The 18,986-nt window shown below is 34.4% G+C and overlaps 3 protein-coding genes across 3 annotated transcripts; 1 reads left to right on the top strand and 2 right to left on the bottom strand.

The window, feature by feature from the left end:
- Nucleotides 1-71: 71 nt before the first annotated feature.
- LOC133194985 (uncharacterized) lies at nt 72-3,981 on the bottom strand. The gene is made up of 3 exons (XM_061330878.1): nt 3,520-3,981; nt 1,882-1,991; nt 72-1,575 (listed from the first exon to the last, which is right to left on the bottom strand). Exons 1-3 carry the CDS (start codon nt 3,979-3,981, stop codon nt 72-74), a joined length of 2,076 nt encoding a protein of 691 aa, XP_061186862.1.
- A 1,583-nt stretch (nt 3,982-5,564) lies between these two features.
- LOC133194984 (uncharacterized) lies at nt 5,565-12,414 on the top strand. Its single transcript, XM_061330877.1, has 3 exons — nt 5,565-5,571; nt 6,822-6,963; nt 11,862-12,414. The coding sequence occupies exons 1-3, from the start codon at nt 5,565-5,567 to the stop codon at nt 12,148-12,150; spliced, it is 438 nt and encodes a 145-aa protein (XP_061186861.1). The 3' UTR covers nt 12,151-12,414.
- A 644-nt stretch (nt 12,415-13,058) lies between these two features.
- On the bottom strand, nt 13,059-13,545 carry LOC133194515 (uncharacterized). The gene is made up of 2 exons (XM_061330455.1): nt 13,273-13,545; nt 13,059-13,120 (listed from the first exon to the last, which is right to left on the bottom strand). The coding sequence occupies exons 1-2, from the start codon at nt 13,529-13,531 to the stop codon at nt 13,074-13,076; spliced, it is 306 nt and encodes a 101-aa protein (XP_061186439.1). The 5' UTR covers nt 13,532-13,545; the 3' UTR covers nt 13,059-13,073.
- Nucleotides 13,546-18,986: the final 5,441 nt, after the last annotated feature.

The raw sequence follows: 18,986 nt of genomic DNA, 5'->3' as shown, positions 1-18,986 counted from the left end.
GCCTGCAGATTGAAAATCCTCAATAAGAATTAAATCAAAAAGATATTTTAGCTCTTCACAATAAACGAATTTTAGTCTTTTCTGATCAACCATGGCCAGTCTTCTTCTTGTCCACAATAAAATATCAGAAAAATATTATTTTCTGCCAATTTGGGGGGAAAAGTTCTGTAATCAAACGTCTGTAAAATGGCGCCGGCAATATCAGAATTATACATTCTAGGCATGCGCGAATCAACACCGATACTTCCTGAGCACTTTTCATAGGTACTGTTACTTCCAGTAAGACAAAATGGCTTACACATACGTCCACAGCGATCGTAGGCGGCAACGTAAGCTTTTGTAACATTCTTGTAAGGATTTTTTACAGCCACTTGTGTTAAAGTTATTGTTAAAGCTTGTTTTTCGTCAACAATGGCATCAGTAGTATAATCACCCTCATAATTTACGCCTATAGATCTTACAATAACTTTCGATGCTCCAGACCCCATGTGTTGACATTTTATAATGGTGGCGGGTTGCCCGGCGCGCGGCAGTACCTTCTCCTCCCTCTCTGTTGTCTGATAAACGTCGGACGTAAGGTTCACTTCACCTCTTCGAAAAGGGTGAGCATCAAATACTAAATCTGAAGGCCTTCGAGAGTATATAATTATCGGTATGTCTACCCAAGCTTTCGAATCCTCCTTTCCATTCATCATAAATGTATTCTGCATGGAATGGAACAATGGAGTTGTCTGCATGTCTAAAGAATTGGAAGGGTCTACACTGTTTACAAAGAAGCTTTGTTCGGGTGTTGTTGTAAAGAATGTTGAAGAGTCTGTGATTGTCGTACTTGTGGTATATGTCTCCATCAAAGATCGCCGTCGTCTGCGTTTCTTAAGTGCAAGGGAGAAAATCATCTCATCCATCGTTTTTGCCCTGCACAGTCCAGCATCACAGGCATAATAGAGAGACCCACAGTCAAAATCAGATTCACAATCGATATCCCCGGGTGACTCCTCGTACTCATAGATTTTAGACCAGTCTGCCAGAAAACCATCCTTATTTCTCAGTGGAAAAGGTTTCATCATGTCCTCTGGTCGGTGACCAACACCTCCGCCGTTTGGATAGTCAAACCGTGGATCGATACCCCGCTCCTTTTGTCTTTGACGAATTTTCTCCCAGATATAATCAATAAAACAATGGTGCATCCAAAAGATTGGATCCGCCGGGGAGTAATTTAAGCTGTCCATTGTACCACTTACCCACATATGAACTTTTCCATGAATAAGTTCGAGATTTTTATACGGAGATGCATATGGAAACATGAAATCTCTTGTGTGAGCCACGTTTACAATTCTATATAAGTCGTCTTTTTGAATCAGCTCCCCTACATTTCCAATGTTTCTAACTAGATCACCTGCAAACGGATGCGACCAATTCGCAAAGTGTCCAGTTGTGACAACCCCGTTTCCAGACCCCATCATTCCGTCCGTGAACAAGGCCGAGGCTGTAGGGTTTTCCAACAGTGAATCTAATGTTGAATCCCAGTAGGGCACATAAACATCGGGTACCTTAGAACGAAGTAGTTGCTCGAATCTGTACAAAAATACGACAAAATTCTTCAATGTACATTATAATGATTATTGTCTAATGGTTATCTATAATTCTGAAAATGATTGCTGAATGAATGAATATCTTGATTATAGACAGTCAATCAGTATGTTCGACCAAAAACCCAATTTTAACAGTATTTGAGGTACATGATTGCCTTTAAAAACATAAGGATGTAAGCTATTACAGTAATGAGATTACCATTAAATCTGTACGCTTTAAGAATGATGTTTTTCACGACATATGCATTATATTTACACAATGAATTAGTAATTAAATTACAGTGCTTACATGTACAGAAAGACCCGGTGCCATGCTAGAAAGGCGGGTCCAAAGTGCGCATGCGGAGCATTGGACGCGTGGTGCAAGTTGCACAAAGTGTCATAAATATTAAATTCTGTCTGAAATATAAAAGAAAAGCATGAAAGAATACAAACGTGAATAGAAACGCATAATTATATTTATATGCAAGTCTAAGGCGAAAAAGTAATTGGTATAAAACCAAAACTTAATGTTGAGTTAAAATATTCAATGCAACCTACAAAGTTAATATATAAAAATAGACAGTAAAATATTCTTAAAAAGAACATTACTTTTTATTAAGGTCAACAAATGAATTGTCGTACATATATTTCACAATAAAATTATGCTATAATAGCTATTTGTCTTCAAATTTGCCGATTCATCTAGCTAAATAAACTTGAACCTATAAAATCACAAAAAGCTTGGTCATGTTTTCAGTTTTCTTACAAGGTAATATGGGATACAATACAACATTGTTAATTGTGCATAAATGCAAAAGGTGATGAAAACAAACAGTAATCAATCAGACACTAGAGGTTGGATCAGGTGCCTAGGAGGAGAAAGCATCCCGTGTCGACCGGTCACATCCGTTGTAACCCCTATTTGTTGATCAGGTAAAACGGAGTATATACTCCGTCGTCAAATTCAATATAAAATCAATGACGTTAACAAATGCTTTGAAACATGAAAGACAAAATACGACCCAACGATAGGTTATATTTACAAACAATCTCATGATAACAACCGTAGAATATGCGAAAAGCTGACTTTCAACAGGATTGTTGAAATCCTTGTAACGTCAGCGTATTTGTCAATAGCTTGCCTCAGTTTAAAATTTAATCGTGGACATAAACCTAAGGACATTGCAACTACTATAATTACATCAATTGTTTAAAATCTACTACTTAATCTACTAAATCAAATGAGAAAATGTTAACACTCTACTTTCCAAATCGATTTCATTTTTAAATGAGAAATTTCATAAATTTGTTAGAAGACTTGTTTTGTGTTTGTTTGCTAAGTTTTGTTTTGTTTTCTTAAAAATCTATTATTTTTAAGCATATAGAACTATAATGCATTAAATGCTATAGATAATTTTCCATGCGTGAAGACTTGAGATGTTCGACTATAGACCCAGTCATTTCCATTACTTTTCTACCTCTGTGCATTCAGACATATTTAATACTGCAATTACATCAATTTGTGATGTTTTTGCATCAACGATCGATAAGGGGAACATCAAGAACCCTTTTTTCATTTAGGTTATTATGTTTTACACTATGGGTATCACATTAATCCTAACCTTATAACAAAAATCATTAAGGTTTGTTTTTATATTCAGGGTTAGAATAAATATCTTTTTCTTTAGATACAATGGCACAATGAATTCCAACTCTTTTTCATAATACAGGGCAATAGTCAAGCGAAAAAAAAACAAAAAAAAAAAAAAAACAAAAAAAAAAACAAAAAAAAAAAACGAAAAAAAAAACAAAAAAAAAAAAAAAAAAAAACAAGGCTTTAAAAAATGACACTTTTTGCTGAGTTCATTGTGTTCCTGTGAAAATGAATTACAGTGCACTAAAAGGATGTGTGTATTATTCAGAACAACCTGAAACAAAACGTCACCTCTGTTCCGTGAAAGTTGTAGTCATCTTTAAGAAGCTGTAGAGCTCGATGGAAATTGCGTCTCTCTTCCTCGCTCATCCGTCTATATTCTTTTCGTATGATAGTTGGCGATCTAATTGAACGCTTGTTGCGTCTGGCTGCAAAATGTTGAATTAGACTTCCCTCTTTATATTGCACGTTTTCTGACTTAGTTTGAATTTCTAAATTGTTGGCCTGGTCTGTCAACTGTTTCTCAGCATTGCTATTGGTTTTTGGTTTCCATCTTTCGTTGGGAGTAGAAGTAAGGTATTTATTTGCGCATGCGTAGTCAATGACGTAAGCAGGATCTCGTTTCACGGCGCTGTTCGGTAGAATCATATTAAGGCAATCTGTGAATTCTTTTGGAAGCGGTTCTTCGTAAATCTTCGAATATCCAAGTCCACATTGTACACTTAGATAAACTAAAACCGTACAGGCAAACATCCTAAATAAGAGATAGGAAAAGTCATCCGCATAACATACCACATGAGTTGTAAGATTTCATACAACTTTCATCTCTAAAATATACAGATGTTATATGTAGATTTCTGTACATTCGTTTTAATTGCCTTAGAAAAAAAAAGTGGGGAGGGATGCAATTCGATTGATCAGTAGGAGTATAAGAAGTGGAGGAAATGAAATAAATATATTAATGTACCATTTAATTAAAGGTGTTAAAAATGAGTAAAAAATAATCAAACCTACCTGCACAGAAAGCTGATAGTTTCTGGGAAAAGGCTTTTTCCTCTTTTTTGCAAGCTGTTCACAATTATTATTCAATTACCTGATCTCCTTATCCGTATTGACCCTCGATATATAATTGCACGTGTTTATTATTTCCGAAAAGAAAAAAAAAAGAATGCATTTCAAAAACACTTCATTTCTAAGGTGGCTGATTTAACGAAAATTAAATACATGTAGTTGATATAAAGAAAACGTCAAGGGGTTTCGTCAAGGAATATTTAGCATCACGTCATTTTAATTTCATTGATGTAAGGGACTACGGGTCACAGACCGCCTAATCCATATGCATTTAAAGACCCCTAGAAACCGGGGTTGATGTTAGCCCCCTTTTTTTAGCTTGTCAAAAAAAAAAAAATAATAATAATAATATTACTGGTTGGTTTGCCCTCCCCCCAAAAATGAAACTGCTTCCTTCTCTTTTTGACTGAAAATGAGAATAATTCTTGAATATCGACAAAATTGTAATTGAAATCAAAACTTAAAATCCTTGAATGAGAATAAACTTAGCAGAGAATGACTGAAAATACATCTCAGGCGCGGTCCAAGAATTTTTTCCAAGGGGGGGGGGGTATCCCAGTCAAAAAAAAATTCTTAACCAAAAATTTCTTTAAAAATAAAAAAAAAAATAAAATAAAATAATAATAATAATAATAAAAACACACGTAAAATCCATTTCACAAACGTGAAAAACACCTATTTCGTGCTGATGATGATGGTGGGGTCCACGTTTTCGGGGGGGGGGGGGGGTCCAAAGTCAGTTTTCATTTGCTTCAGTATAACTCTGCAAATTCCAGAAGGGCGGGTCCTGACCCCCCCCCCCCCGATCTGCGCATGCCTCTACTCTTCTTGGGAATGAGAAAATAAGAAAATTAGTCAAGTTTTATTATCTGAAAAAAGTAATATGTATGTCGTGTATATTATAATATTATCAGTCGAAATTCATCTTTTTTTCTTAGTTTTATCCACATAAACAATCATGTAATCTATGTTTATAGAGCAACTAAACACTTTTAATTTCGTCCGTTTCCTTGATGAATTACATAATCATGTATACACACAAACCTGAGCAAAGGAGCAGAAAAATATTTTCACTGTCAAAGTGTATATTAAGTACATGCTGCACTTAAAAAGCAATAAACAGAAATTCGTGAACATGTATTAAGCTGATGGTAAGCTGATGTTATCATCTCAAGAGTTTCTAAGTGTGTGATGACCTCTTCTCCTTCCTTCCGCCTTAACGAAGCCGGAACTATTACATGAATGTACATATATAGATAAACACAATGTCAGGTAAGATTGTTCTTGCTCGCTTTAACCTGCTGTATTTATCGAAATATCTGAGTGAAAAGTAAACTATGGGTAGGGGAGGGGATGGATAATTGGGTATATGTACTCGTATGTTATTTGGTTATTTAGACGTCCTTAATTTTTATACATGTATGTATGTCATCACGTCTTGGATTTTAAAATATTTTGGAAAGGAATTGGGGTGCAACAATAAACTACTTAATGCATGTACGTGTATGTGGAAAATATTGCAGATTCTCGATCATCTAACAGTTTTTTTTTTTTTTTTTTTGGCATAAAAGGACATTTTTGTCGGGTGATTTACACATACGTTCAAGCTCACTGAATGGATTAAGTTCTGCCCGAGCTGTTTTTTTTTATACAACTGGTCTCATAATACATTACGCATTCCGACCCTTTCTTTCATTTAAATAGCTCTCGTATATTCTCGGGATGCACTGTATTTATTAGCTTTCAATAAAAACAAAAACCTCTCTAATATTCTGATTTGCCACCTCGCTGAAAGAATAGATGAAATACCAAACATATAGGATTATACTATTAAGACAAATGAGCTCTTTGATTAAATATGGATCGACTTTTTACTTTTGTACTATGCCCCATAGGGCGAATATTTTTTTTTCAAACATGCAGGAAACAATAATGATGGATTTGGAGTTTGCGTCAATATACCGTTGCCATGAACAGGAAGCTTTAGCTATGTGTATATATAAAACATCGCGAAACTAATTTAGTAACATTACAAAGTTGTTCATTAGCAACAGTTTTACAAACTAATTAACTCAGATAAGCATACGGAGAGAGTGAAAGGCACTAGATTTACATTTATATATACACATCATGGCCGTTGGCCGTAGGAACCGGGGGGGGGGGGGGGGGTAATTTTGCCGCTGTATAGAATACTATAGAAGACATAACTACCGTATGCTTGTGCCCCCTCAATAACACTTGTCAAGGAATTTTTGGTAGTTGATAGTGCCCCCCCCCACTAAACTGAAATTGCCTCCTACGGGCGTGCTCATTTCAAAAACAGGGAAATTGTTTTAATCCAGCCTGAGCGAGGGGTGGGGCGTAAGTGTTTGTTAATGCTGCAAAAATGTCTTTGTCCCTGACGAAGACAGCCGAGCGTCTAGTTGAACATTCCGCTTACAGAAAATAATTTCCTATCAAAATAGAGGTATTTTTTATTATTCGAAAGGGACTTTTACTTATCATTTTGTTCTTTTTTTCAGCACTGTTGTCTTTTACCCAGTTTACAGACTTCGCTTCATACTTTTCCTTCCCCCTCCCCTTCAGTGTGTACCTGGGGCTTGTTGTAGTCGCCCTCGGGATTCTACTTTGTGTTTCTATTGGCATCGTCATATGCGTTAGGAGGTAAGTATTTTTGATATTGAATTTTATCAACCTGACCGACACCAGATCAACATACAAGTAATTCATTGAGGTTAATTGTCATTTCATTTCATTTTTTTTTTTTTGTCTAATTTTGAATTCATCTTTCTATATTTTTTCTTTGATTTTGAGTGAAGATGCTAAATGTTGATTAATTTCAATGAATCAACATTCGCTTATTAAAGAGTGTTTGTTGTTTTAAATAACACCCTTTCCCCTCCTCCGGTTTTACAGAAGATTTCGACCTCTTACCAATGTTGCTTTATATTGCAACATTAAATTTCATAAAACACTCTATGCATGCATATACATGTACTTAAAAAACAGCTTTTTCATTGCAGAATCATTGTATTACATTACAATTATCAGTGTAAATACTAAAAATCAAGGACAATGGGTCCGCTAATCTACAATCAAGCTGGCCCAGTAATTTTAAAATTATTATTTAAATTCAATGTGTGACTGCGATAAAAAGCTCTTGTATAGGAGAGATCCCGACCATTATTTTATAATTACAGGTACTTATTTCTACATCAACGACAAACGAGGTTTAACGGAAATCAATAGCTATTCTCACCAGCTATTATTTTTTTTTAAACTGAGTGATGAGAAAAAGATGTTTAAGTATATAATTGAGATCGCTCTCCGTGTGATTCTGTTCTTTTCTTTCTAAAGATTTTTGAAGAGACTGTGTTGGTTGAATAATTACCTATCAAACAAGAACAAGGTCTTCATTAAGATAATAACTAATCATCTAAAAATATTAAATTACTAAATATCTAAAAGTATTTGATGTTGAGGATAATAATCTACAAAGCTTTAAACTGGAGAGAGGGCGGTGCTAGCCTCCTTTTATGTCTGAATTAGTTTCCTTCACATATCACTTAGCCAACAGGACTACTCCATCAACTTGCAGAAGAAAAATTATAAAATCTTTTATTTTATACAAACAAGAGAGACCCAAGGTCTTATTTGTCACCCCGTTTTTCTTTTATAATACCTGAAAATATAATCCTTTTTCATATAAACATGCTTTTAAAAAAATCAATGATTTTAGTAATTTTTTCCTCCATGAAATGAAAATTTAAAGAAGGAGATGCTTAACCTATTTTACGGGGTAGGCTTGTTTTTTATCCTGTTGGCGAAGTCGTGTCTTTTCTGATGGAATTGATTTCACCACATTACATATACATGTATCCCAGCAACATGATCATTGTATAGGTTATGTTTCATTATTAGGAAGAACACTGGGTCTAAACTTGTTAACAATTTCAATAAGAATTTGAGGACAATGTAAGTTTCGGCAAGGAAAATATAAATGCATGCCATTTGAGGATTTTTATTTTCCCAGATGTTTAGACTCACTACACAAAGTACAGGTAACAGGCTTGATACCGACGCTGACAAGATTTGTTGAACATGCATTGCTTTTATCTAGTTTCTTTCACAACAAAACACGACTTTCTGTCAGATGTTCACGTCAGCACATGATACCGATATCCTTGGCGATTCATACTTCCTTGTTTTATAGTTATTTATTTGCGCCAATCGCATCAAATATTAGAATAAATTCAATGGTTCTCTCACTAATGACCTTCAATACATGTATGTATCATCAATTTATTTCCAAGATAATTTGAAAAGCACCAGAACAAACTTGAGCTGTTTATTCCGTTTTCTCTGGCTGCAATAATGTAGCTATCTACGGTATTATTAATCTGAATTCAGAAGAGGATTACAAATTCTATTGCATCTCTGTTATGATGCAAAAAATATTTTTGATATGGGTGGCTTCAGGCAAAATAAATCGCTTTGAGATTCGACTTCCTTCGAATGAAATGGAATTTTTATTCATTATGATCTACCTGTCCTAGGCCTTTATTTACACAAAATGCAACTGCACTATTTTTCAGTTGTCTCCCTGAGCTGCAATAACAGGTCTTACGTGATGTACTGAGCCTTGCGCTTCAAATTTAGAATTATTGCTTGATAGTTAAATACTTCTAAATATCGGTGCAGATAAATGATTTTGCCGTGAAAATTGATAAAGACATGTAAAAGCATTCCAACATTCCATATAAAATTTTCTTTATTTCATTCAATTACAGTAATATTTATGCTTAAAATAAGGAATTCATTCACAAGATCCGCTACCTTGCTCTCGATTTTCCGTCGGCTGTCCGAAAATAAAATCAATTAAGATCAGTAAATATGGTGGACAATTCAAGTTGTGTTGTCGTACACCAAAAATTACCGATATGTATATACGGACTATTCAAATTTTTCGATCAGTATAATTATGTCTTGCATAACTACTTTTTTGAGTTCAGGTAAGAATGCTAATCTGAGCGAAAATATTGAATCACTACCGCACTTGGATCATTGCGAAGATTCTAAGGAGTTGTAGCCCCCCCCCCCCCCCTGAAAAAATGGAGAGCGCTACATGATGTACAATATTGCAGTTACGATTTGTATTCCATCAAACTTCTCGTGTATTCGGTCATGTAAATTTAGTGAGCAGTACATGCTTTTCTTTAAGGTCAAGATCTAGTAAATGAAAGGTACCTACAGATTTCTCAAATTTAAGAAATAAATTCCTTTAATGGTGCTTTATAACTTTAGCTTGGTCAAATAAGGTGTTTCGGGGCATAATTTGTAGATGAACAAGACGAAAAATCACATTTTGAACTGTTATTTTCAGTGAAAAATTAAGAAAACCAGTCATGAATATGGGAGTTTTTTTCCATAACATGAATCAGCGTTGATCTAACATATGTTAGATTGGTACAATGATATGTTATATTAAATGTTTTATACTGAGACAAAGTCAAAATTAAAAAAAAAAGTTTCTTTGAGAGGAACTGGTACTTCGCTTTCTCACGCAATAATTTTTTTTTAATATGTAATTATGTACGACTTAACTGAATACGGAAAGTAACATGATGAAATAAATAAATACATTGTAAATTAAATAAATAAATAAATAACGCTTTTAGAATCACAATAACCCTGGAAAAATGATTACCGTAAAGGAAATATTTAAAAAAAATATTGAATAGTCATTAATATAAATTCATTTTGCCCTCGAACTCAGTTAATATGAATATATATATATACATGTATATATATTAACTGAGTTCGAGGGCAAAATGCGCTTTGTCGGACCCAAGAACCAAACTGTTTGCATGAGACCCTTTGGTTCGAGGGGTCGACGAAACGGATTTTCCTGAGAAAACAATCAAGAAATGTTTTGTTATACCTTTTTATTTATTTATTTATTTTGCCAAAAAGTGTTTTGTGCTGGTTTTCATGATGTCAATTTCCTTTACTTGCCCTGCGGTAAAATTCAGTCAATTCTTTCACTGTCAAACACCAAGAGTTACATGTAGTTAATCCCACATTGTGACATAAGTGGGCCAATAGCTCATCGACAGGTCCAATATCTTACTCTGCGGTCAAACATCAATTTTATTATGACCGCTTATAAATTAGTAAAACATTGGAAAAGTTCATTCTTTTAGAATAGATTTTCATATTTAGATATTTTACTAGAAAAGACGTTAATGGTAACCTAACAACAAAGCTTCATGATCAAAACGTAATGACTTCAAATTTTCAATCGTCAACTTTCCTTTCTTATGTAGTAGTATACCCTTATCACCTGCATATGGAGTTTATGTCTCTCAGTTGATTCGATACACAAGAGCATGCTCTACGTATGAACAATTTCTAAAACGAGACAAGCTATTGACAAACAAGTTGATGAAACAAGGATATCAACAGTCTCGTTTGGAGTCTTCATTCCGCAAGTTTTATGGTCAATACAATGACCTTGTCAGCACATACAACCTATCATTGAGTCGAATGCTGACTGACGTTTTTCATACTAATTGTTAGGCCATTATTTATACACTGAACTGTCAGCGGATTTTTCCGGGTTTTTCCCCCGATCATTACAAGGAGCAAACGGAGGGTGTAACCGGTCGGCAAGGGATGCTCACTGCTCCATGGCACCTGATCTCAACTCTAAATTCTGAGGCCCGTGTTTGCTCTGCTCCAAATTTGTATCGTTTCAATGGACTTTCGAGATTGAATACTGTTCGTTATATTCATATTTAATTTATATAGGAACCAATTTTCAAAAGTATAACAATAATTAATTTGTTACAGTGGTTAAGGGAACTTGTAATGAATAATTATGTAAACATCCTAGTCTTAAAAATTACAATAATTTTATCAGTAGGTATATTTCGATTGTTGATTATAGTATCAAATAAAATGGAAAAGAATGAATGAAAGAATCATTAACCGTGCAGTTTGAACATAAATGGTGTTTATATTTTTATGTGATAAATAATCGAGCATACTAAAACCTGCGTGATATACTGTTAAATGAGTATGATTCTTCTGAAATTCAGACTGCAGTATTTGAATGGATAAGTTTGTCAATAGGACATAAACATGGTTTTCAGAAGATAATAATACCTAATTAAAACAAAATATCTGCATCCAGTGCACTCATGACTGATCATAAATATCAATCCACTTCAAAAATGAGTGCGACTAAAAATCATTCAATTGAAGTTGCCCAATCTATAAATGATTCAGAATTCTATCTGTAAAATATAGATTAATAAAGATGTAAACTGAGTCCGAAAATTATGTCAATTTAAATGCTTAGTTAGTGGAAATAGTAAAAGAAAGGGAGAGGGAGGGGTAATTCCAGCTATTCCCTACCCAAATCAACTTTATTGCCCCCTTCATTTGGAGCAGATTATACCTTTGCCTCACTCACTCTTTATAATTGGATTTATCTTTAGATATTTGGGGCAGATTATACCTTTGCCTAACTAACTCTTTATATCTTGATTTATTTTAAGATGCTGCTGTGGAGGGCGCATGCAGACAAACCCAGACGAATTCGCAAGTACACGACAAATTATAGATGTGGAAATGGCGACCAAAGGTCAACAGGCGACAAAACAAAAAAGTTCTCGGTATAAGGCGAAATTATCCCTCCGAGGAAACGTCATTCAAGAGGAAGCAAGTTCCCATGGATACGAAGATATCGAAGACCTTGACCAAGACGACTATGAGAATGTCAGGGACAGACTGGATGATTCGGACTCGGATGATTTTGATTATGAAAATCTAAGGAGCGGCGTTTAGCTTTGAACCCGTCTAAAATTTTTGTGCAATTTGGTTGATTACTACTCTTATTTCATACATTGAATACAAACTCTACTGAAGGTAGTAAAATAGACAAATAAGTACTTAAACATGTTTGTGTAAAGATATCTATAGTCTGTATAGGCACATGTATATGTGCGGGTTTTTTTTAAAGAATGAATTTATATATTTGATTCACGTTTTATATTCCAGCCATAATGATCTCTAAAGATGTGTGTGAAGACGCATTTTACGTTTCTTTAATCTGATGATTTTTTTTATTTGTTTGTTTTTGATATTTTTTTTTTTTTTGTTTTTTAAAGCAAATTTGTTTGTCTGTTTAGATCTAACTACCGACGTTAGTGATTGCAGCATTAACTGGAATTCATCCAGAGTTTAGAAAATGAATAAGTTGGTCCTCTTGACTAAAAAGAGCTTTTTGCAAAAGACGATAAATTTTTTTTTCTGTTCATGACGTGATAACGCTTTCCATGCCAAGACGTTTAAATACTACGTTACATAGTCACCACATCAAAGCAAAGTAGCTTTCGCCTTTCCCACGCTTAAGATGGTGAACAGCAACATACAGCGTTAGATGGTAAATCTTACGAATACAAAAACACACTTTTTAAGGTGTATTTGGGTAACATATTTCTTATGTATGACACTGTATTTAAAATGTATATATTCAGAGATGTTCATGAATTTTTAATTAGCGATATTTGATTGCAGTTGTGGACAGGAGAGACAGCTGTTTTTTCGAGAAAACAACGTTTAGGTTTTTTTTTTTTTTTTTTTAATTCATCCAATTCATTTTCATTCAAAGGCATCTTGAATTGTTTAATTATATTCATTGGAAACATCACTGAATGATAAAAAACATTTTTTGATGAACATGTCACATTTTTATTCAGTTAAGCATGCTATACAGTTGTTCGTCTATAAATCTGTGTCTGCGTGGATTTGCTCTCTACAATGTAAAAAGACAAACAAATTGACATATGATTCTCTCTCTCTCTCATGCAATTTATTTAGAATGAAAATAAGAATCAAGTTTTCAAAGCAAAAAAAAAAAAAAAAAAAAAAGAAAAAAAAAAAAAAAAAAAAAGTGACATAGTATACCTCGACAGACATTAGCGATATCTTCGTAATCACTATTCATCCTTCGTGGAATTTGACTGTGTCTGTGGCTAGATACCGAAGCACCGCTGCACATATCGTATTCGTTGGCAATACAGGTTGAGTCGTCCTGCAGATCTGCAGAGAAGCCATGATTGTTGCTATAATATGTAACGTTGTCCATTGAAGAATATACTAGATCTCTTAATGATGATACAGACGACATCTGACATCCGGTTGTAAATATCCCAGGTGAGTTCATCTCTTCGTTAGGTGTGGAAATGGGTCTTTTAATACAGCTCCTGCATCTAAGATGTTTTCTACAGGACAAATGAATGAAATTTACATTCATGTTTAAATTAAGGTATACATAGATTTTCAGAAACTATTAGGTAACACATATATTTAAAAAGATAGGGAGAAAACCGAATCCCGTTGACTTCGAACTATAACAGAAAAAAGTTAAGTAGTGTTATTTTCTTCCTATTGGTAAAAGTAATAATCAAAATTAGAAAATGAATGTTTTTCACACAACATAATAAACTAATGTGATTTGTCTAACAATTAATTTGAACAAAAATCTAAGTTTACGTCATCGTGAGGAGTAATACCACAGTCAGAAGACACAACTTGCAGGTTAAATGATGAAATACAGTCAAACCTCGTTATCTCAAACCCAATGGGACCAAGAAAATGGAGTCATCCGAGAATTCAAGATATCCAGGGTAAAATACTTAAAGAATACGGGTTTGGTACTTCCAAATCTGTTCGACATTCCCATAGTATTCGAGATATCAGTGTTCAAAATACCGAAGTTCAACTGTACAGCGTATTTACATTTCGAACTGTTTTTCTTTGATAACTCTTTGAAAGTTAAATGTTTTAATTTTTCGATATTTACAAATAAATTCAAATTTTGCTAAGTGAAAGGTCATGCGCGTGATATACAAGTAAATTTCCTGGGCTGTTTTTGTGTCTGACGTCAGTGGACAGGGACTATGGATTGCATTGTGTATTTCAATTCTATTAGACAGTATTTTTCATTTATATTTTAATTTTTACTTGACATATAGTTGAAACAAGCAAACTCAAAGAAGTGAGGTCCCCCGATTTCAGTGTTTTAGTGGTTGGGAAGCAATTATAGCATACTAGTATTGTAATGCATATGTCAAATATAAATTCCTTATCTTCTCTCATTCAAAAGTCATCAGTAATATTAAAATTTTAGAAAATTAGGTCAAACTTCAAGATCAAGGTCACGGAGTTAAAGATCATAGTACATCGGAAACGTCACAGGTAATGCACATGTCAATCATGAATGCCCTATCTTCTCTTCTTCAAAGTTATCCGCAGCGATAAAGATTTTGAATATTAGGTCAAACTTGAAGGTCAAAGTCACTGGGTCAAATATCATAGCATGTTTGAAAACGTCTTGTCACAGGTAATGCACTTTTCAAAAATGAACGCCCATTTTCTCTCATTCTAAATGCTACGAATTCGGCATTCTCCACTATGTTTATGAACAAGTAAACAATGACACTTTATTCCTTATGATATGAGTCAATAAATTAATGAGTGGATGAATGATTGGATGAATAATATATACTGATGTTTTATTTTCATTTGGGTAATTGTTATTATTAATTAAAGCCAGGATCTTAATAAGAAAATGTCGTATAGTGTACACCTCCCGAATTTCCTCCACATGACAAGGGAAATTCACCACACAATGTAAATACACCATTAATGGTTTAATACACCATTAATGGTTCAATAACTTCATTATTATACAGCTGAATATGCTTACTTCTGGTAATTCGGATAAACAATTAGACCAGTCTCTGAAAATCTGGGTAAAACCTTACAATCACACTTCAGTTTTCATATTAAGCGGTAAAAGCTGTAAAGTACGTTAGGAACACCTCGGATGAGTACAGTAAACTAGCTGCACCCGAAATGTTCCAGTGATTTGAAGTTATGGCACTAAATCGTCATGCATTGGACGTCATAGAGGGTCTAACTGGTATAAATAACTCCGCGGGCTCTGACAGACAGACGTCTGCAGTCTCACTTACAGAAAGGTTCTGCCTGAAGCCAACTGAACAATGACGCTCGCAGAGCATGGCACTGAAGCGTTAAGATGGGTAATTATCATTAACCTAATCTAACACTAAATTTGCTAGTAACTTCTGATTGCTTTATTATTGTTTCTGCATTTTACAAGTTTCTCTCAGACACAAGTAGTGATCTGAACTCACCGTTCATTTATTTACTCAGACACAATAAGTGACCTGAAATTGATATCATAACTCCTGACATTATTATTCACAATTGCATGGTGCATTGTATTCAATTTTATTGAGAAATTAGCATAACTTTTGGGGTAGACTTTACTTTACCTGTCCCAGGATCCGCGCGCTCATTGCACTATGACGTAAGATTTACGTCACTCAACTGATTAGGGTTGGTTTTGCACATTTTTCGACTGGTTAGGGTTAGTCTTGCACCCACCTGAAAGATTAGGGTTAGTCCTTGCATAAGTTTTCGACTGATTAAGGTTAGTCTCGCGTCCATTCGAGAAATTAGGGTAAGTCCTCACACATGGGTTAGTCTAGCATGGTCAAGCATCCGCCTGGGAGATTTGGGTTAGTCCTCGCATACCATCCGAGAGATTAGGGTTAGTGTCTTGTTCTTTTAGATTAATTAAGAAATTCAGTTGCATAGGTGTTTTTTGCAAATTCTTAATTCAGCTTCAACGACATCTCGTTGGTTTGTTTACATGAAAAAATGGCAAAGTACGAAAGAAACGGCACTAAGCATGCGCCGCACGCGCTTCATTCACAATTATTTTTTGTCTCCTTTTCACAGAATAAACAATATTTATTACCTTTTTTCACAGAACGAGGTTAAAAACTTCGTTTAAAAACGAAGTTTTAAACTAAACTTTTAACCGTAGAATTCGATTTTGGGGCCAAAAGGCTTAAAACCTCATATTTTTAATTTTTTTCGATCGCTCACGCGTTCTCATATATATTGAAGTTGCCTACGGCGACACTATATTTTAGCACGTTTTTCTGGGGACCGGTAAAGTAAAGTCGTTCCACTTTTTGTCCCTATACAAATAGTTGTTTGCTATACCCTCTGATATTTTATACTTATACTTGCTGATGAAGAAATCACTATTTCAATCTATTAACTCAGACCTAAAGGTATTAGGTCTATTCATGTTTACTAAAGGGTTTTGTTTAAGGGTGATTTAAGAATTAACATTCGGTGGAAAGGGTGGTTGGTTTATTTTTATTTCAGGTGCAGACTGCAGAGCCAAAGAAGAGTTTTGTGTATATTTATTTGAATAAAATCTAATAAAATAATAAAAAACAATTTATATCCTGTTGTCTTTCGTTCAACATTCAGATTAAGGAGCCCCACAATGTTGCACCGTTAAAAATAGACAGCCGTAAGTCGTAACATAGAGTTATCACCAATGTTGAAAACCAGGGTCAAACTTCAACGTCAAGATCAGGGGTCAAATGTTTGAAAACGTCTTTTCAGATGTCAATTATGCACATTTCAAATATGAATGCCCTATTTTTTTTTTAATTCAAAAGTTATGATCAATGATTTTTTTTTAAATAAGGTCAAACTTCAAGGTCAAGATCATTGGGTCAAAAATCATAGTATATTTGGAATGATCGTATCACAGGTAATAAACATGTGAAATATTAAAGCCCTAGCTCTCCTCATTCAAAAATGTTGACCAAGTTTTAATTTTTTGTGACAGACAGACTCACAGATGAATGAGATTTAATGTCCCCTCGCTTTCGAGAAAGCGGAGGACAAATAACAGGTGCCTAGGAGGAATAAGCATCCTCTGTTGACCGGCCACACCAGCTGTGATCAAACATTGCTTAGTCAAATTCAGTGTAAAAACAAAGCCCTAACAATTGGTAAGAAACAGGTCAATCAAAATACGACCAAGTGATAGGCTATATTTGCTAAGAAGGGCACTATAACACCATAGAATTTATGAAATTCTGACTTTAAAAAAAGGTTGTCAACTTGTCTGTTCGTAGCCACCCTCGGTTCAAAAAGTGATCGACTCGGAGCATGCTCTTAACTATCGAATAAGTTGTAAGATGTAAACACCATATGCAGGTAATAGCGGTATTTTACTAAATAAGGGAACTTGACGATGCAAGAGCTGAAGTCATCTTTTGTCATACAATTAAGTTGTTAGTTGGCCTTTATCGTCTATAGTCGGAAAAACATCCAAATATGGAATAGATGTGGCAATCTGTGTGGTATCTTTAATTTTAATTTCACTTGGATATATTGAATCGACATATGATTGGAAGTTATGTTGTTAATTGACAACACGTCGTCGATATATCTAAATGTCGAGTTGAAGGCCACAGTTATACAGTACAGGGCTATGGTGGACGGAGCTATCTTCTGTACTGTTTAGCCCTGTGTTGTATAAGGCAAGTGTTCTATATCTTAAATACAGAACAATCTAAAACTAAATCCGATTCAAGACATAAAAAGCACAACTCGTAACGACTAAACCTCTTTTTTCTACTTAGAATAATTGAATAAAAAATTCCTTGTGAATGTAAAATGTCAAATTTTCTCAATCACTTTTTGAAATGAATTCTGCGCCGAGTTAATATTTATACGTTACTTCAAACCAAACGAAAAGCAAAACTGGCAGTTATTGAAAACCGATGCTAGAATAAATCCTCCAAAACGTGTTCGTTTTCGTGAATAGCTTTAAAGTGTCTTGTCATAAAACACACATGTGAATTGTGAAAGCCCTAGCACCAACCATTCAGAAGTTATGGGCAAGGTGACAGTTTTGGCAGACAAACAGACCAACAGACAGACGGACAGACCAAAAATCATTCGTCCCCATATCTTCCATTACGAGGACATAAAAATCTGCGATATCAAAGTCCATAGAACAGCTGTCTATATCGACTGTATTTGTATCTAATTTAATTAAGATTTTTAAGCCCAGGAGGAGATACATTAATTACTAAATCTTTATTTGCAAATCTGCGAGATGGAAAATCTTCCACCTTTTCCGTCAAGAAAACAAGAGAGCTCAATTCCTCGCTTCGGACCTGTCCACCCAAAAATGTATCAACTATGGAGAATCTGTCTCAATTTCTAATAAATACACGTGTCTTCTTGTCATCATCAGATAACCATTGCATATGTATCAAGGATGTTAGTCAAATTCAAAGGACGGTTTTATATAGGAAGTCAATATCAAAAAGATTACATGTTGTACCTTTTTCGTAGGAGATGATAGGAAACAGTTGATATCAGCAATCCTAGAACTAATCCTGTGGCTACTAAAAGAGACAGAAAACAGGTAAATGATTTGCGCTGATTTCAAAAGAATTTCATTTATAATCCGCAAGATCTTAGCATTGCAAAGAAAAATAACTTTTCGTCGAAAAGTTTATACACGTAGTATTAATATAATCTAATATGTACTACTTATGTTCACAAGAACAAATTCTTTAAGTTGTAATTCCGTAGCACTTAATTTTTTTCAATGTTCTGCCTATGCCAAGATTAAAGATATTCCCTTAAAAATGATTTGGAAAAATGATTTATGGGCCGTAATTTGCGTTTTGATAGAAAAAAAAGAAAAGTATCTTCCCCCTTTTTTTTTCCAAAATAATGGTTTTTCCTGAGAATTGCAAAGT

The sequence above is a fragment of the Saccostrea echinata genome, unplaced genomic scaffold, assembly GCF_033153115.1.
Source record: "Saccostrea echinata isolate AGI-Se365-2 ecotype Australia unplaced genomic scaffold, CSIRO_AGI_Sech_v1 ptg000029l, whole genome shotgun sequence".
NCBI lineage: Eukaryota > Metazoa > Mollusca > Bivalvia > Ostreida > Ostreidae > Saccostrea > Saccostrea echinata.
This window is presented reverse-complemented; position numbering and strand designations above follow the sequence as displayed.